The 15,591-nt window shown below is 41.8% G+C and overlaps 1 protein-coding gene and 1 long non-coding RNA gene across 2 annotated transcripts in view; one reads left to right on the forward strand and one right to left on the reverse strand.

The window, feature by feature from the left end:
• supt6h (SPT6 homolog, histone chaperone and transcription elongation factor) overlaps positions 1–15,591 on the reverse strand; it is a 75,119-nt gene that overhangs the window by 23,534 nt on the left and 35,994 nt on the right. Inside the window, exons 26-28 of the mRNA XM_083642348.1 lie at positions 6,513–6,660; positions 4,445–4,587; positions 4,191–4,331 (exon numbers count right to left, since the gene is read on the reverse strand). Coding sequence (XP_083498474.1) covers positions 4,191–4,331; positions 4,445–4,587; positions 6,513–6,660 — 432 coding nt within the window. The remainder of the gene's footprint in view (positions 1–4,190; positions 4,332–4,444; positions 4,588–6,512; positions 6,661–15,591) is intronic.
• Positions 11,159–11,841, forward strand: LOC310774188. The gene is made up of 3 exons (XR_014552588.1): positions 11,159–11,251; positions 11,457–11,528; positions 11,708–11,841. It is a non-coding gene; the product is annotated as an uncharacterized lncRNA (long non-coding RNA).

A 15,591-nucleotide genomic window follows, 5' to 3' on the forward strand; every position in this document is an offset into this window, starting at 1 on the left:
GGGTGTCACGGTACGTGTATTCGTCCAGTGACGTCATGGTATGGCATCACGGTTCGGTGCGTGTAGCTAAAGGACGAATATGTCAATACACACACAGTTAATTACTTTCGTCATAATAGTCAATATCCAAATCGTCTAGCGCTGTTTATGAACATTGCACATCAGAAAACAACGACAACTCACCCTAGCACCGTGTATTCAGGCTAAATATAGTCCATTTAACTTTCGGAAGCCTTTGCCCCTTAACTCATTCATGGCCAGTTTAGGACTGCCAATATTTAGCACAGGCCAAAGATTTTCATAATTGTTGGTCATCTTTCAAGACCCACAGTAAATTATCTATTAGCACCAAAGTGATTTGCAATAGACTCCTTATACAGCTTGTCAACATTGAGCTGCGCGCGCATCGTGTAGGCAAAAAGCCGTCAGTCCAGCATTGACAGACAGTGGGAACTGTGTGAAAGCCCCGCTGTCAGGACTGCTCTGTGCCCATCTGCAACACACAGTTATATTTTAGTTTTAAACTGCAGTTCTCGGCTTACTACCACAGCTTATCGCCTAGTGATAAGCAATGTTATGCATCGAAATTAACATTGTTTAATGGGATATGTCTTACAGACCCATATGCACTGGCGCTGTCAATTGGCCAAGCCTATGGCCAGCAATACATATCGTGCATTCCTTTATAACTGGGGATAGCGTAGATAATTATTCTGTAACTTGCAAAGATATATTGTTATGTTGATAATGCACACAACTCAATAATGACATTATGTAACGTTACTTGGTCCGTTAACTAACCGAGCGATGTTGAGCAGCCTACAGTTTCAGGCAGCTTACCTGATTATGAAGAGCACTACAAAGTCGGGCATTTTTAATGATGTCCTCGTTCCAATCAGTTCAACTCAATAATGACATTATTTAACGTTACTTGGTTGTTAACTAACCGAGCGATGTTGCTGCAGCCTACTACAGTTTACCTGATATGAAATGAGCGAGCACTGCAAAGTCGGGCATTTTTAACGATTTCCTCTTTTGGCTTGCAACCAAAGACACTTACGGTTAGCATTAAAAGCAGTATGAGTTGACGGGATTCGGTAAAACTTTAGTCCTTGCTTTGTAGATAGTGTAACAGACTGTTCAGTGTTGTGTTGTGTTCTATTGCGTGTGTGCGAGGCTGTGTATGTTCCCTCGAGTTGCGTAGAACAGGATATGTGGGGAGAATTAGGTGAATTATAACGTTACAGCCTGGCTCTATCGTTTATTATTTTATTAACCAAGTGTGAATAGGCGGACCCGAATACTCTCCTACAATAGCTTTCCGATTCTGGCATCCCACTGTACAACACGAAGACATATCTAGCTCGAATAGTTTTCGGGCGACTGGAAAACTACTTGACAGGGCTGCGCGGAGTCTGTCTTTCTGCCTCCGTCTTGCGCATCTGACGCTACTTGTTGTCATTGTGACATAGGTGTATAATTGGTCTATACCTCAAAATGAAGATGTACGTCTCCTGGTTCACCAGGAAAAAAAAAGTGAGCTTTTAGCATGTTCTGTACTCTACTTATAGCCATTTATATACACCCTGTTTTCACCAAAAAGGTCTCTCTGAGAAGACAAACAGGAGAAAAGGCCATTTTTGTAAAAGACACAATCTCAGGCAGAACTCGCTCTCAATTCTTTTATTTTGAACTGTATTGACATCAGACATGTAAATATTATTTGTTATGACAGAAATGACAAAAAAAAAAATTATATATATATATATATATATATACATGAAGTGCTTTTTTTACATTCAACAATACAGTTTACTCAGTGTGAGTGAGTGTGCAGACAGACAGACACACAGACAGACAGACAGACAGACACACAGACACACACACACACACACACACACACACACACAGAGAGAGAGTTCTGTCCACAGCTGCTGCTGGATCGCACCTCTTCCCAGGGAACACTACTGATCGCCCCGCAAATTAGCATAGGAGGGGAACACCAAACTGGTCTGAGATCAGCGTCTAGCCTCCTCTGCCTCTGCATCGTTTTCCTCCTCTCGTTCGGGCTGGGACGAATGCTGCGACACAGGAACGGGGTCGGCTTGGCTTTGGGACCAGGCGCTGGAACCGGATCGATCATGTTGGTTTGACTACCGCGAACAACTCAATCCAGGTTCGCCCTGCAGCAGAGGCGACCAGCGCAGCGCGCCGAGGGGTGTTTCAATGGCGTTTCTCCTCTATGCAACAGGCAGCGTTTCTCCGTTTTCTCCTCCTCTTCCATTTCAAAACAACAGCTGCGGTATGTGTTTGATAACGTGTTGTCGGCTTGGCTTTGAGGCTAGGGACCTGATAACATGTCACAGGCTGGGGAAGTCTTTGAACTACGCGCTGTACTAATAAAAACAAAAACACGCCAAACACGTCATTGGCCCTCTGGGCTATTCCTGATAACACGTCAAAGACGTCTTTGGCCATGAATGAGTTAACAAAGTTGAGTGGAAGTGTCTTGCGCAATCATTCGTTGCCATATTATCTTGTATGGCAAAGCGTTACATTTATCTGACACAGCCTACATACAACCATATTTTTATTTACTGCATCAAAACACTGCTAAACTGCACTGGTTTTATGAGATGCCATCTCCCTTCCACTCCTTTGACTATGGCTGGTTTCTTCTTCTTCTTTAGAGTTTTATGGGCGGTTGGCAAACAGTTTATAGTGCATTACCACCCCCTACAGAATTAGGGATGCACCGATATGAAAATTTTAGCCGATGCCGATAACCGATATTAAGATTGCTGTTTTGGCCGATAACCGATATTTACCGATGTCGATATGATCTGTATAAAAACACATTTCTATGATAATAAAATTTTGTACATACTGAAAAACACATGTAAACACTCAATTTGAAAAAGTTATACATTTCTTTATTTCAAAAACATTTGTAAAAGCCCATAAATCATAGATTTACTGCATTATTTCATCTCAATGTGAAGGATTTGGCTGATACCGATAACCGATATTAACATTGCAACATCGGGCCGATGCCGATATGTTAAAAAATGACTAACATTGGCCGATACCGATATGATTGCCGATATATCGTGCATCTTTATACTGAATTCTAGTAGTTTCACAATGCAATTATTTACAGTGAAAAGAGAAGTAACAGTATCCACCCAAAGTGCTCCTATTCATAATTATTGCCCATACTATCACTCAGACGCAATTGTCTGAGTTTGCTACGCCTGGTTTGTTTACTTTACATCCGGCCATTAGAGGGGGGGGGGCTGTAGTGGCTGGTAAAGACTACAGGGCCATGCTGTACCAATTTATGACACTAGGTGGAGCACTAGTACTGTCTGTTCAAAATACATGCCACGGGTTCAAAATAAAAAATATTTTATTTTTTGAAAAATGAAAACGTAACCGTAACCTTATACATGACCGTGACCCCGAAACTGAGGTACACACCGAACCGTGACTTTTGTGTACCATGACACAACTAGTGTAGATATAAAAGGTACACAATGATGTGATATTTAGGAAAGAAAAACAAAATGATTGCAATCGCTCTAAGATGCTAAAATGACATGTGGTGGGGCTTAGTTTTAGTGTAGTTCAGGAATGATTGCCAATTCTTTTCTGAAATGTATAGACTAGTTACTCTTAACCTAAATGTCAATCATAGGAACAACTTGCATTTCACATACAATCCTGTTTATTGATAGTGCTTAGCTAAAGCTAGACCTCCGTAGCTAGACATATTCTCTGTAAAGCCCTCTGAGACATGCTTGTGAATTAGGGCTATAGACGGTTTTAACTTGACAACAAAAACATTCTAAATTCTCACTTCACGCTCACTTCCTGTTGCAGTGTTTGCTATGGACATAAAAGAAAAAAAAACATTCAAGTGCAGGACTGACCATTCCGTGAAAACCGTCTATACAGCTGAGCAGCGAAAACAAAAGTAACAATGTCGAGTGAATATTTCTGCAGTTTGCCGAATGCTGAGAAAAAGGAAGTGGTGTGGGGTTGCGCTCTGGTGAAAACCGTCTATACAACTAAACTTGACAAAACTAAACTGGATAACAATTTCTTAATTGAAACTAATTGCTAGCGAAGTACAACATGAAGTAAAAAGATGCTGATGCGTGAAAAGATGAAGTGTGTCTGTGTCTCACCTTGACCCTCTCTTCAGGGTGTTTGACCACCTTGTCACTGAGAAACTTGGTGGGAATGAATCCCTGGACACCGTTATCTAATCTGGAGCGCACCCCGATAGCCTGGCCTGGACACGAGCCACTGTCAAAGTGGTTCCACACCTGCGGCAGCAGGGAGGCAAAGTACAACGGCAGATGACATTTCCAAGTCAAGACTGTCAATGGCTGTTTTTTTCCAACAGGCGTGAGGTCGGTGAGAGGAGAGTTAGGCGTACCTCGCTGAGCTCAGGGAAGTTGTCCTGCTGACAGAAGGGGCACTGCCACAGGCCCGTGGAGTCGTTTCGGATGGCCTGGTCGTAACTCTCCCCCTGTGGCCGCCGGTGAGCGATGCCAGTTACCACACTGGTGATCAGCTTACCTGGGGATGCAGTGAAGGAGGACCAAGAATATGTAAGCTTTGCATGAAGAACACTTTGATCGAATAATGGAAATACAACAAGTGCTTTCCTTTTATGCATGTCTAGACTTGCAAAACAAATTATAGGCTACTTGTGGGACTTACTCCAGACAGACGGCGTCCCACCGCTATGCCGACCACCCGCAGTGCCATGACACATTTCTCACTCCCAACTCGTCAAGCGTCTGACGTTATAGGTTTAGGGCAGTGTTTCTCAAACTTTTTCAGACCAAGGACCACTTAACCAGTTAAAAAACTCGGGGACCACCTAACTCCCAAAACATCCCCAAAAACAATAGGCCTACTACTTCAACTGTAAATTACAAATTACAGGCTAATTAAATGACAAATAGCATTAAGGCTGTACAATTAATCAAATTTCTGGCTTCCCACAATTATGAAAACAAGATAACCAATATAAAAAATATATACAATTTATTTTAGTCCATTAACTTTTTTTTTTTTTTTTACATTTATTTCTCCTTTTCAGTTCAAATATATTCAAAGTTCAAAGAAAGTTTTTTCAAGTTCAATAAATGCACAATGTTGCCAAAGTCAAATAGGCTATCTTTTGCCATCTTCACGTTGCATTCAGTGATGTTTTTGTGTTCAAATAAGTGTTAAATGGCTCTATATTCTGACAGCAATCACTGAAATAGAGTGTTTGGTCAGTAACTTGGAACTCCCAACTGTAACTGTAGCTGTAGCCTACTCTGTCTCTCTCCTGTAGCCCTGCATGCAGAGTGGATGTATCTCTGCAACTGTAACTCGTAGAGACTCGGGGGTGGTGACCATGGATTCGGGGTGAAAAAATACATATAGTCCTTAATTTGCATCGCGATCTGACCTTCCGTTTCCCAGAAAACGTGGGAGGGAAAAAAAGGGTTCCAAAAGCACGCACAAATCGCTTGAGGAACAGTTTCTTCCCGCAGGCCACGAGACTCCTTAACATACACAAATAGTGTAGTAGCCGTACTGTACCATACTGTAGCTGCTACCATTACGTATGTCTAATGTTTAATTGTATGTTTAATAAGGAATATGCTATTTGCACCTGTATGTCAAATACGCCGAATTTAAAACGCCGAGTTTAATTGTATGTTTAATAAGGAATATGCTATTTGCACCTGTATGTCAAATACGCCGAATTTAAAATGTTTAAGCACGTCTAAAGTATGCACATGACATGTGCACCTATGTGCAGTGAATATGCCACTGTCTCTGACTTGTCTTATCACTATACTGCCTTATTGCTTGTTGTGTCTCTTGTTGTTTTTTGCACTCATATGCCCTGCTATATTTGTACTATGTTGTAAACGGAGTCCACAGCACAAGAATTTCACACGTGATACTTGTACCATGGAGTGACAATAAAAATAAAAAAAATCTTGAAAGGGAAAAAAGATAAATCTACTCGCGGACCACTAGGGGGCACCCGCGGACCACTACCACTGTTGAGAAACACTGGTTTAGGGTTAGGTGTGGGGCGGGTGGGAGAGGTTAGGTTTAGGCGTGGGGGTGAGAGAGGTTAGGTTTAGGGTTAGTGTCTGGGGGAGGTTAGGTTTAGGCGTGGGGGTGGGAGAGGTTAGGTTTAGGCGTGGGGGTGGGAGAGGTTAGGTTTAGGGTTAGGGTCTGGGGGAGGTTAGGTTTAGGCGTGGGGGCTGGGAGAGGTTAGCTCCGGCCGGTCCACCGGCCGCACGAGGCTGCAGCGAGGCAGCATGGCGCGGCATGCCGCCTCGCTCAGCTTCTGCTTGTGGGCTGTCGGCACATAGACACGCGGCACCCAGACAGCCAATATTGCCTTTTGGCTCTGTTGTATTTTATTGACGTTTATAGATGTTTTATTCAAGAGGTGTGCGTGTGTATTCTAATGTAGTATGACTTACCTATATAGAAGGTCTCTGGAGTCTCCTTAGTGAGCAGGTTGAAGACCTCCTCGGTGTTGGGGACTCTGTAGGGAACTCTCAGGTCTTTGTATCTGCAGCTCAGCTCCGCACGGATATCATACAGTGTGATTCCCTTGTTCCCGTAACCCTACGAGGACAGATTGAAGAATAAAAACAAGGCAACAATTATAGGTGTGACAGGGTTTTTCCTGGCTCAAAATGAGGCGGAGATAGCTAGAGCCTGAGCGATATGGGATTTTTTAGACAGATATCGATTTTACTCGGGGAGAAATCACTGATTTTTGGTGGCCGATATAGTGATTCTTTTTAATTATTATTATTATTTTTTTTAGCTGGAATGAAAATAGACATTTTCTATGTGGATGAAATTTGACAGAGGATATCTGTGTGCTTCAAAAGAAAACAATAAAGTGTTTTTGTTTTTATTACATTACATATATATATATTACATTACATTACATATATTTGTTTATTTAGTTAGGACAAAAACAATAAAAAGTAAATGACAGAAAGAAATTGACGCAGGTGGCTGCCTCGTAATTCTCTATTCAGGAAAAACCCTGTGTGAAATACGAACTACGTTTATTTTTGGGGCCGGTGTGCAGCATGCACAGCAGGGCCCTTACATTCGACTCTGTCGCTGCATTTGAGCACAGATCCAGGCCGAGTAAATGTCTTTCCAGTCCGGTAGGTGGCGGTAATGCACCTCTGGCTAATAAACACATCGTTGCCTTGAACCAATGGTGACTGGTGAAAAGTGAAAAAAGCTCTCTCTGACTCTGTCTGCTTCATGTGTGGGCGTGCCGACTCCCGACACACAGGAGGACAGACACAGCGAAAATGGCAGCGGCTTCTAGGGATGGGCATTTTAAGCAATTTAAATAGTCTATTATGAACGAGTGCTCGAGCACTCGCGCGGGGGGCGCGGGCTGTGTGATTACTATGGTAATGTCTGAGCAGGGGTAATCTGCTGTGTATGGGGCTGTTCACACATAACGTTTGCATTTTTGCATGGAAAAAGCGCTACCTGGAGCATTTTTTTGTCAGGAGAGGGACTGACTGTGATGATATTAGGTGACGCTAAGCTAACATCATTCTAAAGCCTACCTTTAGACAGTATCTCCGGTTGGAGTAGCGCTTTGGAGCAGACAAGTTGTGAAACAAGCGAAGGCATTTGATTTCCAATACATGTCCATTGTTAGGGGTGTCAAAAATAATCGATTATAAGATGCATCGCGATGCGGACGTGCACGATTCTGCATCGATTAACAAATATCAAAAATCGATTATTTTTTTTATTTTTTTTTATTATTTTTTTATCAAATAAAATAGAATGTAAGTACATGCAGTTGTTTATTTTAATTATGGATCATAATACAATGCAATTCCAAATGCACTTTTATTTTAAAAGTAGCCACACAGTGAGAAAAAAGAAAGTGAGAAAAAATAAATCATGTATTGCGGAAAAAGTGATGCATCGATTTAAGATGCATCGCGATGCATCGTTTAATCGAATTGAATCGAATCGTTGACAGATGAATCGTAATCGAATCGAATCGTGAGGCCAGTGAAGATTCACAGCCCTATCCATTGTTGCTGAATAGTGATCACCATGATGCGATTGTCTCCCAAAAAGTGATTCTTTCTCCACATTTCTTGTGACTAACGTTATGGGAAACGACAGTGTAGTCAGTAAACTAGTGCAACGTTTTGAATGAGTTTTATCGGGCGTGCGCTATGAAGAAGCGTGCTTCTCATTCGGGAGAATATCTCCAGGCAGCTTTTTTCGGGAAGAGCTGGAAAACTTCCGGTTAAAACTTTCAAAAATAATGTTACTTAAACAAAAGTAAATAGCTTATTGATGCAGGTTGGAGGAGAAAAGGTATTTCAATGAATGAAGGAGCAAACCTTGTATCAAAATACTCATTGTGATGTTATATGGCGTGAAACTGTGGCTGTAACGCATTACTCAAAATAAATAAGGTTACAATAAGCGTTTTATTTTGAAAGCAACAAAGCGGATGACGTACTAGTACATTCTGGCTGACTTGACGCCCGGCCGTGCAGTTGCTCCTGAAGTAAAAGGTGCTTCAACGCGACCAAAGCGAAAGGCTCAAACACATCGAACCTGGCTAAACATCTTGCCGACAGGCACCCCGACCTGTTCAAAGAGTTTAAAGACCGACAGGTTAGCGAACGTGAACGATAAACATACATGCCCTCAAATAAGTCCAACGAGTATTGTGTGACAAGCGAACTTGTTCCACTGAAAAAGTTTGCTTGTCACAATAGCCTACTCGTTTACAGTGAAACACGAGGCAATGTGCTCGAGCACAGATCTCTGCCAAGGAAGGAGCAAGTCATGACATGTAACGTTTAGGGGAGGGGACATCAGATGACTCCATACCATGTACAATATTTAATAACACTATGGGCCATAGTGTTATATTTGAATTTTGGGCCATAGTCTATGGCCCTCAATTCCAGTGTTATTTAAGCAATATAGCATGAGAGCCAGTGTGTTGTGAAGAATATATCCCCCTGATCAGCTGTTATCCCACGAGGCCGCAGGCCGAGTGCGATAACTGCTGAGCAGGGGGATATATTCCACAACACACGCAGCTCGAGTGCTATATTGCTTTTATAAAACGGTTTCCAAGTATGATAATATAATAATAATAATAATACTATAAGTCCGACTCCGACTGGCATGTCATTCTGATAGAGTCAGTTGAAACACTACTGTAAGGCGGGACCGCAAGAACATGCGGGTGATTTGATTGGATCGTTCTGGAGACTGAAGTTGACATTGGCCAATCCTGGCGCTTGCTGAGTAGCTGAGAGCTTTCTGAAATCCCCGACAGGCAGCTCCAGCCGCAGCGCTTGCTGAGAAGCTGAATGCTTTCTGCAAAGCCGACACCAACTAACGTTACGGGGTTAAATGCGGGGTTAACAGCCTTTCTTTTGCAAAGAAGACATTAGCCCGCATCTATTCTTGTACAAAACATCATTTTCTGCGAAGTATTAGTAAAGTTATAAGCGAAGATCGATTCACAAGGATCTGACAGCTGTCTCCGCCATTTTTTTTTCCTACGTTGTCATTTGAGGTAAGCCTTATTATTACTCTCTTAGTAAGAGAGTTGCCATGGCAACCAATAACCCATGGCCATGGGTTATTGAACTCGGTTACTGGAATTATACAATGGCTGTGAACCAATCAGATTGCTTGATTTGAGAGAGCCGTTTTATAATAAAGCTTTTACATGGTAAGCAGTCATCTGATCTCACCTATCCTAATATTTACAATAATCCCAATTATTAATGATATACGAATTCATTGTAAAAAAAAAACACCTAGCCTACACGTATGGGGGGGGGGGAGGCTGGGAATACACCACATAATAAGCCTACATTTCAATAGCCTACATTTATGTGTGAAAATAATATATATTACTAGATTAACCATAAATCTGGCACTTCATGTTAATGAAGCTTAAACCCAGGATTATTAACCCACATATGCTACACTACAGCACAGGCACACTACACAAATGACTCAATACAGCTTGGCAGAGTTCTGCACTTTACTGAGCACACTGGCCCTATGCCAGGTTTCGACCTGGCCTTGTTTTTTGATTAATTGGAAACATTTGTATGAAAATATACTGTAGTGGCTGATATGTCTCTGTGTTGAGAATCAGTGCTAAAAAGACATCTAGATCCTAAACAACAGTCATACATATGGGGATGAAATAGAGCCTGTACACTTTATTCTGCTGTGAAGGCATTTAAATGTTACCACCTAGGAAAGTGACATTTTTGCGCATATCACTCTTTATCCAGGGGTTCCCACATATTTTCATGGATATCATTTCAAAGCTTTTCCATGACTTTTCATGGGTTAGCTCCAACTCATCTTTCAGAACTTTTACAACCTTATGTCCCATCAAGGTCACTCAGGTGCACTGACCAGTCACTTCTGGCTGTCAGGTCAAAGGTCAGGCTTACGCTAAGGGGAGATTGTGCCTTCGCAGCTGCAGCCCCCAAACTGTGGAACGAGCTGCCTCTCTGCATGTTAGGCTGCCGCCTACACTGACCCTTTTTAAATTCCGCCTCAAAACACACCTTTAAGGGCTCATTATACTCGAGCAAGCTCCGTGGGGGTGGAGCTCCGCGAGTAGGGATGGGTACCGAACTCGGTACTTTTACAGGCACCGACCGAAATACGTCGGTACTGCCCCGTACCAGTTCACATATAAACGAACGGTACCAAATTTCGGTACTTGAACGCAACTGAGTAATAGAAAGAGAGTGGGTAAAATAGAAATTCCGACGGAACCTTAAGGCAACACGGGAGAGCGCGTTACGTCAATACGTCACTCTACCTGAAGATCCTGAAAGCAAAACAGGGCCAGCCGAAAGCTGTGGCTACACTTTACCAAGATAGACTCAGACAACACTGGTTGCAACATTTGTGATGTGAATTGCAAAGCTGACTAGGGAAACACCTCAAACTTGAGGAAGCATGGTCAAACACAAGATGTATTTAGCTAAATGCTGAAGACTGTAACGTGTTAGATAACCTGAGTGAATGAAGCAGACACCGCACGGCAGCTAAGGTTAGCCACCTCCTCAGCTCGTCAGCTGTAACGTTAGCTGAAGTCTTGCAGGAGGATGATGACGGAACTTGAGAGAGGCATCGACTTCTACAACATCAGGTAACGTTATTTAATTTGCTAGCGTTAGCTGGATAAGTTGTTTCACTGCCGTTGTGGTTGTTAGATAACAGGGCTTTTCACTGTCTTCTTGGCTGAGTTAGCTTTATAGCTTAGCGTTGTTAACGTTCTATAATAATTATCATCAGCTCGTATCACCGACCGTGAGACGTGTTATTTAACGTTGCACTCTTGCTTTCATTGCTAGGTAACCATGTGCCAGTGACAGCCGCACAGGAGGACACGATTCACCCTCTTCTCAGCGGTGGATATGGTTCAGGTAAATTATTATTTTGCATAATGACGAGTGATAATGGGTGTGTTATTCATAGTGTAGCCTAAGCTATGTTACTAACAATCAATTGTCATTTCTATTAAGATGTGCATAGCACTGACACTTCTTTCTATTGATAACACAAATAATGCTTGATGAATCACGATGCCTTTTTTTATTTTCAGATACCACTCAATAAACAGAAGAAACTTTCAGCACTTGGGGAGCTCTTTGAAGATGAAGACCAGGCCCTGCTGGAAGCTGTGTTGGACATCAAGTACTATTTCCCCAACCCCACTAAACTAACCTTGCTGCTACAACTCTTGGTTTGGGAGGGGAGAGGTAGGGAGGTATTGTAGGGAGGAGTTTTATTTTGTCTGGTGCTAAATAAATAATGTGCTAAATAAAGAACAATGTTGAAATTGAGAAGTTTGGACTTTTTTTTTTTTTTTACAACTGTAATTTTTTTGTTAATAGAGTGTGTAAAGTACCGAAAATGGTACCGTTTTGGGTACCGTACCGAATTCCAGGTACCGGTACCGTACCGGTATCGGTTCAAATGTGAACGGTACCCATCCCTATCCGCGAGTCTCTGCGAGTCACCGTGCAGACCTCGCGCTGGGGCAGATGCTATTATACTCAGAAGTAGGGATGTTCATTTTGAAAATTTTCCAAAATCGATAATCGGTGAAAATTAACGATCAATTATCGATTATCGATCATATTACGGTAATACTTAAAAATTTTTTTTTCAATATTTTCAATTTTTTTTTTTTTTTTTTCAAAATGAATGCCTATGGCAGAAAATACGTAAGACAACGTGTTCTCCTCAATTAACTCTTTATTTCAATGTGTCTCCTCTCCAACACTGCTGTCCCCGGCACATGCCGGTGTGAATTTCCCATGTTTAAAACATGTTTTGTTGGCACAAAGGCCCGTGCCCAGCCAGAAAACTAGAGACTATATGAAGCTCCACCTCACGTTAGTCGGCTGTGCAATGGAGTGGGGCGAGGAGGAACGAATTCCACCCAAACCTACCGGTAGTCCAAAAAAAAATAAAATAAAATAAAATAATAATAATAATAATAATAAAATCGATCCAAATGCCACAGGATCGATTCCAATCCTTAACGATCAATTATCGATTTTCGATAATTGATGAACATCCCTACTCAGAAGTGATCAGCATGTATTGTACAATGGTAAATAGTGAGAACAGCCCGTGAAAAGTCGCAATGAAACGCTATTATGTGCAGTACTGAGTGCGCTTTCACTCTCAAACGACCGTACATCAGCACATGAATGAATCACCAAACTTGTTTTTACTGAAAGCCGTTTTAGTTCTCAGCCCTGATAGCCTACTCTGTGCTGCTTTTAATCTCTCTCAAATCATGCTCTCAACACAACACATTTACTTGGTGAAATGACTAAAAAACAAACAGTTGCAAATCAAAGTTTATAGCCTACCACATGGGTCAAGAAATGTGGTGAAAACACAGCTCAGTGTTCAGGGCTCAGTGGCTTGAAAGCGGCCATGTTTGGAGAGAAGCCGTGCGTTGGTCGCGCTGTGAGGAAAAAAAATCAGGCACACGGCGAGCGCCCGACGGAGGTAGCGAATAACCACGCCCAACAAATTTACGTAATTTGACGCGTCCGGCCCTCGCTCCACCCCCACGCCCTTCACGGCATGGTGAGCATAAAGCAGCCTTTACTCCTTGGCTTTAATTAACTCAGTATGAGAGTTGCATTTTATTTTATTGTCAGTCAAGTCTGAATTCTGTCCAACTAGACCCTGTGTCTGTTTTGTGTGTTAGTTTTCTTTTTGCTATTTGGTTTGATTGTACAGTACTTTGGTCAACTGTGTTGTGTTCATGTGCTTTATAAATCAAGTGGATTGGATTGGATCCATGTAATGTGAGGTGGTGACTGAATCAATACCAGAAGTTATTACTACACTGGACAAATAGGACACACCTCTTTATATTAGATTTTAGTGTTTTAGAGTCACTGCATCATATTACATGGAAGCTATTGAAATAAAACATGAAATTCCCATAAACATATTCACATAAAATACAAGCACTAAAATCCGATATAAAGAGTTGTGCTATTTGTCCAGTCAGTGTAGTAATAATTTATGGTATTGATTTTGAGCATAGCCTGCTGGAGTCAGTGGGTCACTATCAATGGTCACATGAAATGGAAGCTATTGAAAAAACTATTAGAGCCATTACAGGGCTTAAAATTCACTTCGCAAACTAGGGTTGAATTCCCCCCTTATGTTCTTCAGATAGGGGGGATTTATAAATTTTGAGGGGGATCTATAGACTTTGGGGCGAGACACTAACCCGAGTTCCCATAAAAGTGCAAATACTCAAATAAAAATAGACTAGAATAGGGAGAAGTTGAAGTAGGGGGTCAAATCCATTAGCCTACTCAGCTCATATTATAAAAGTACAGTTACAGTAGGGCTGCTCGATTATGGCAAAAATCATAATCACGATTATTTTGATTGATATTGAGATCACGATTATTTAACACGATTACTCATTGACATTGAGAACATCATGAATTTATTGAACATTGACACTGGCTTTTCTTTTTAACACGTTAACTGCCAGCGACGTATGCATACGTCAAGCAGAATCCAACCGTTAACTGCCAGCGACGTATGGATACGTCAAAAAAATCGTTTTTTTTTTTTTGACGGTGGATCATTGATCTGGCCCTTTTGCATCTTCTATTATACTGTTAGAGCCGCCGGGCGTGTGCAATCCATTCCGCCGACCCACTGAGTGGCGACGGTGCTCAGACTATTGAGTGTTGTTTGGCCAGAAACGCACGCATTCCAGCTGAGCTCAACCGAGGACCCAGAAGCGAACGAGCCTCATTCTCATACTGTAGGCGAAAACCTTTCACACGGGCGCACGGCGGACTGGGGGCTTCCACAGGTGGACTGGGTGGAAAGCACACTTTGAAGCGCGCAGCATAAGCCTAGAGTCACACAAGGCTTCGTCAAAGCTCTCAACCGAAAATCCAAGAACGGATTAAGCCACATCCACGCTCCCCGACGAGGGACCGCCAGAGAGAGGCTGCTGCTCACTGCTCAGACAGGCAGGCTTGTGACTGACAAACACGGAGACACGCCCACGGAGGGAGGAGTTGTAAGGAGAGGGGGTGCGGGTGCTGCTATGGAGGAAATTACTGTTCAGAACTATATTGTTTATGTCTGATGTCTCACTGATGCCAAAAATAAATGGTTAAAGTGACTGTTTGATATTGAATTTCACAAAACTGTGATTATCTCAGCTTTTTGTCTCAGACGCTGAAACCATGCTGTACTCAACGGCTAATATCTACATAACTACTAACTCTACAAACTAACTCTTTTAGACAGAGAAAGCACACATTCTATTAGTACTTTTGTGAACTTTGTGTTGACAAACTCCAAGCAGAAAATTATCCTTGGCTCTTTTAAAATGAGCCAGAATCCTCAAAAAAACCCTCTGGCAAAAGCTACCTACAGTAAAAAAAAAAAGGCTGGCAGTGAATGTGTTAACATTGGATGTCTTTGGATTTTAGATATAATTGAAAATAAATAAATAAATACGGTAAGTCAAAATAAATAATAAAAGTGCAAAGATTTAGAAATAAAATAAAAACTCAAATAAATATACAGTATATGTAGGCCTACTATGTTGCAGTGAACTGCCACAACCAACTGCAACTATTAATCTACATTCAATATGTTGGTAAACATGAACTAGTAGTCCTTAAACCTCAAATCTAACCAAATGAGAACGCTATTGAGTAACGTTCCTTTACATTACATTAAATTACCGGTACTCATTTTGCAGATGGTTTTATCCAAAGCGACTTACGTTTAGGTTCATAATAGGCTATTGTTAATGTTTATCTGTGAGCTCGTTAGCTGTTGAATATGCGTTCGCATTGTAAAGAGTGTCCTGAATCGATGACACTTTGCGGTGGCAGGAGTAACTAGATGGGGCTTTGTCTTTTTGTTCATTTAGCGTTATTTCTTGGTCATAGACCACTTTGTGAGTGTTGC

Source organism: Poromitra crassiceps (assembly GCF_964638095.1).
Source record: "Poromitra crassiceps genome assembly, chromosome: 1".
Classification (NCBI taxonomy): Eukaryota; Metazoa; Chordata; class Actinopteri; order Beryciformes; family Melamphaidae; genus Poromitra; species Poromitra crassiceps.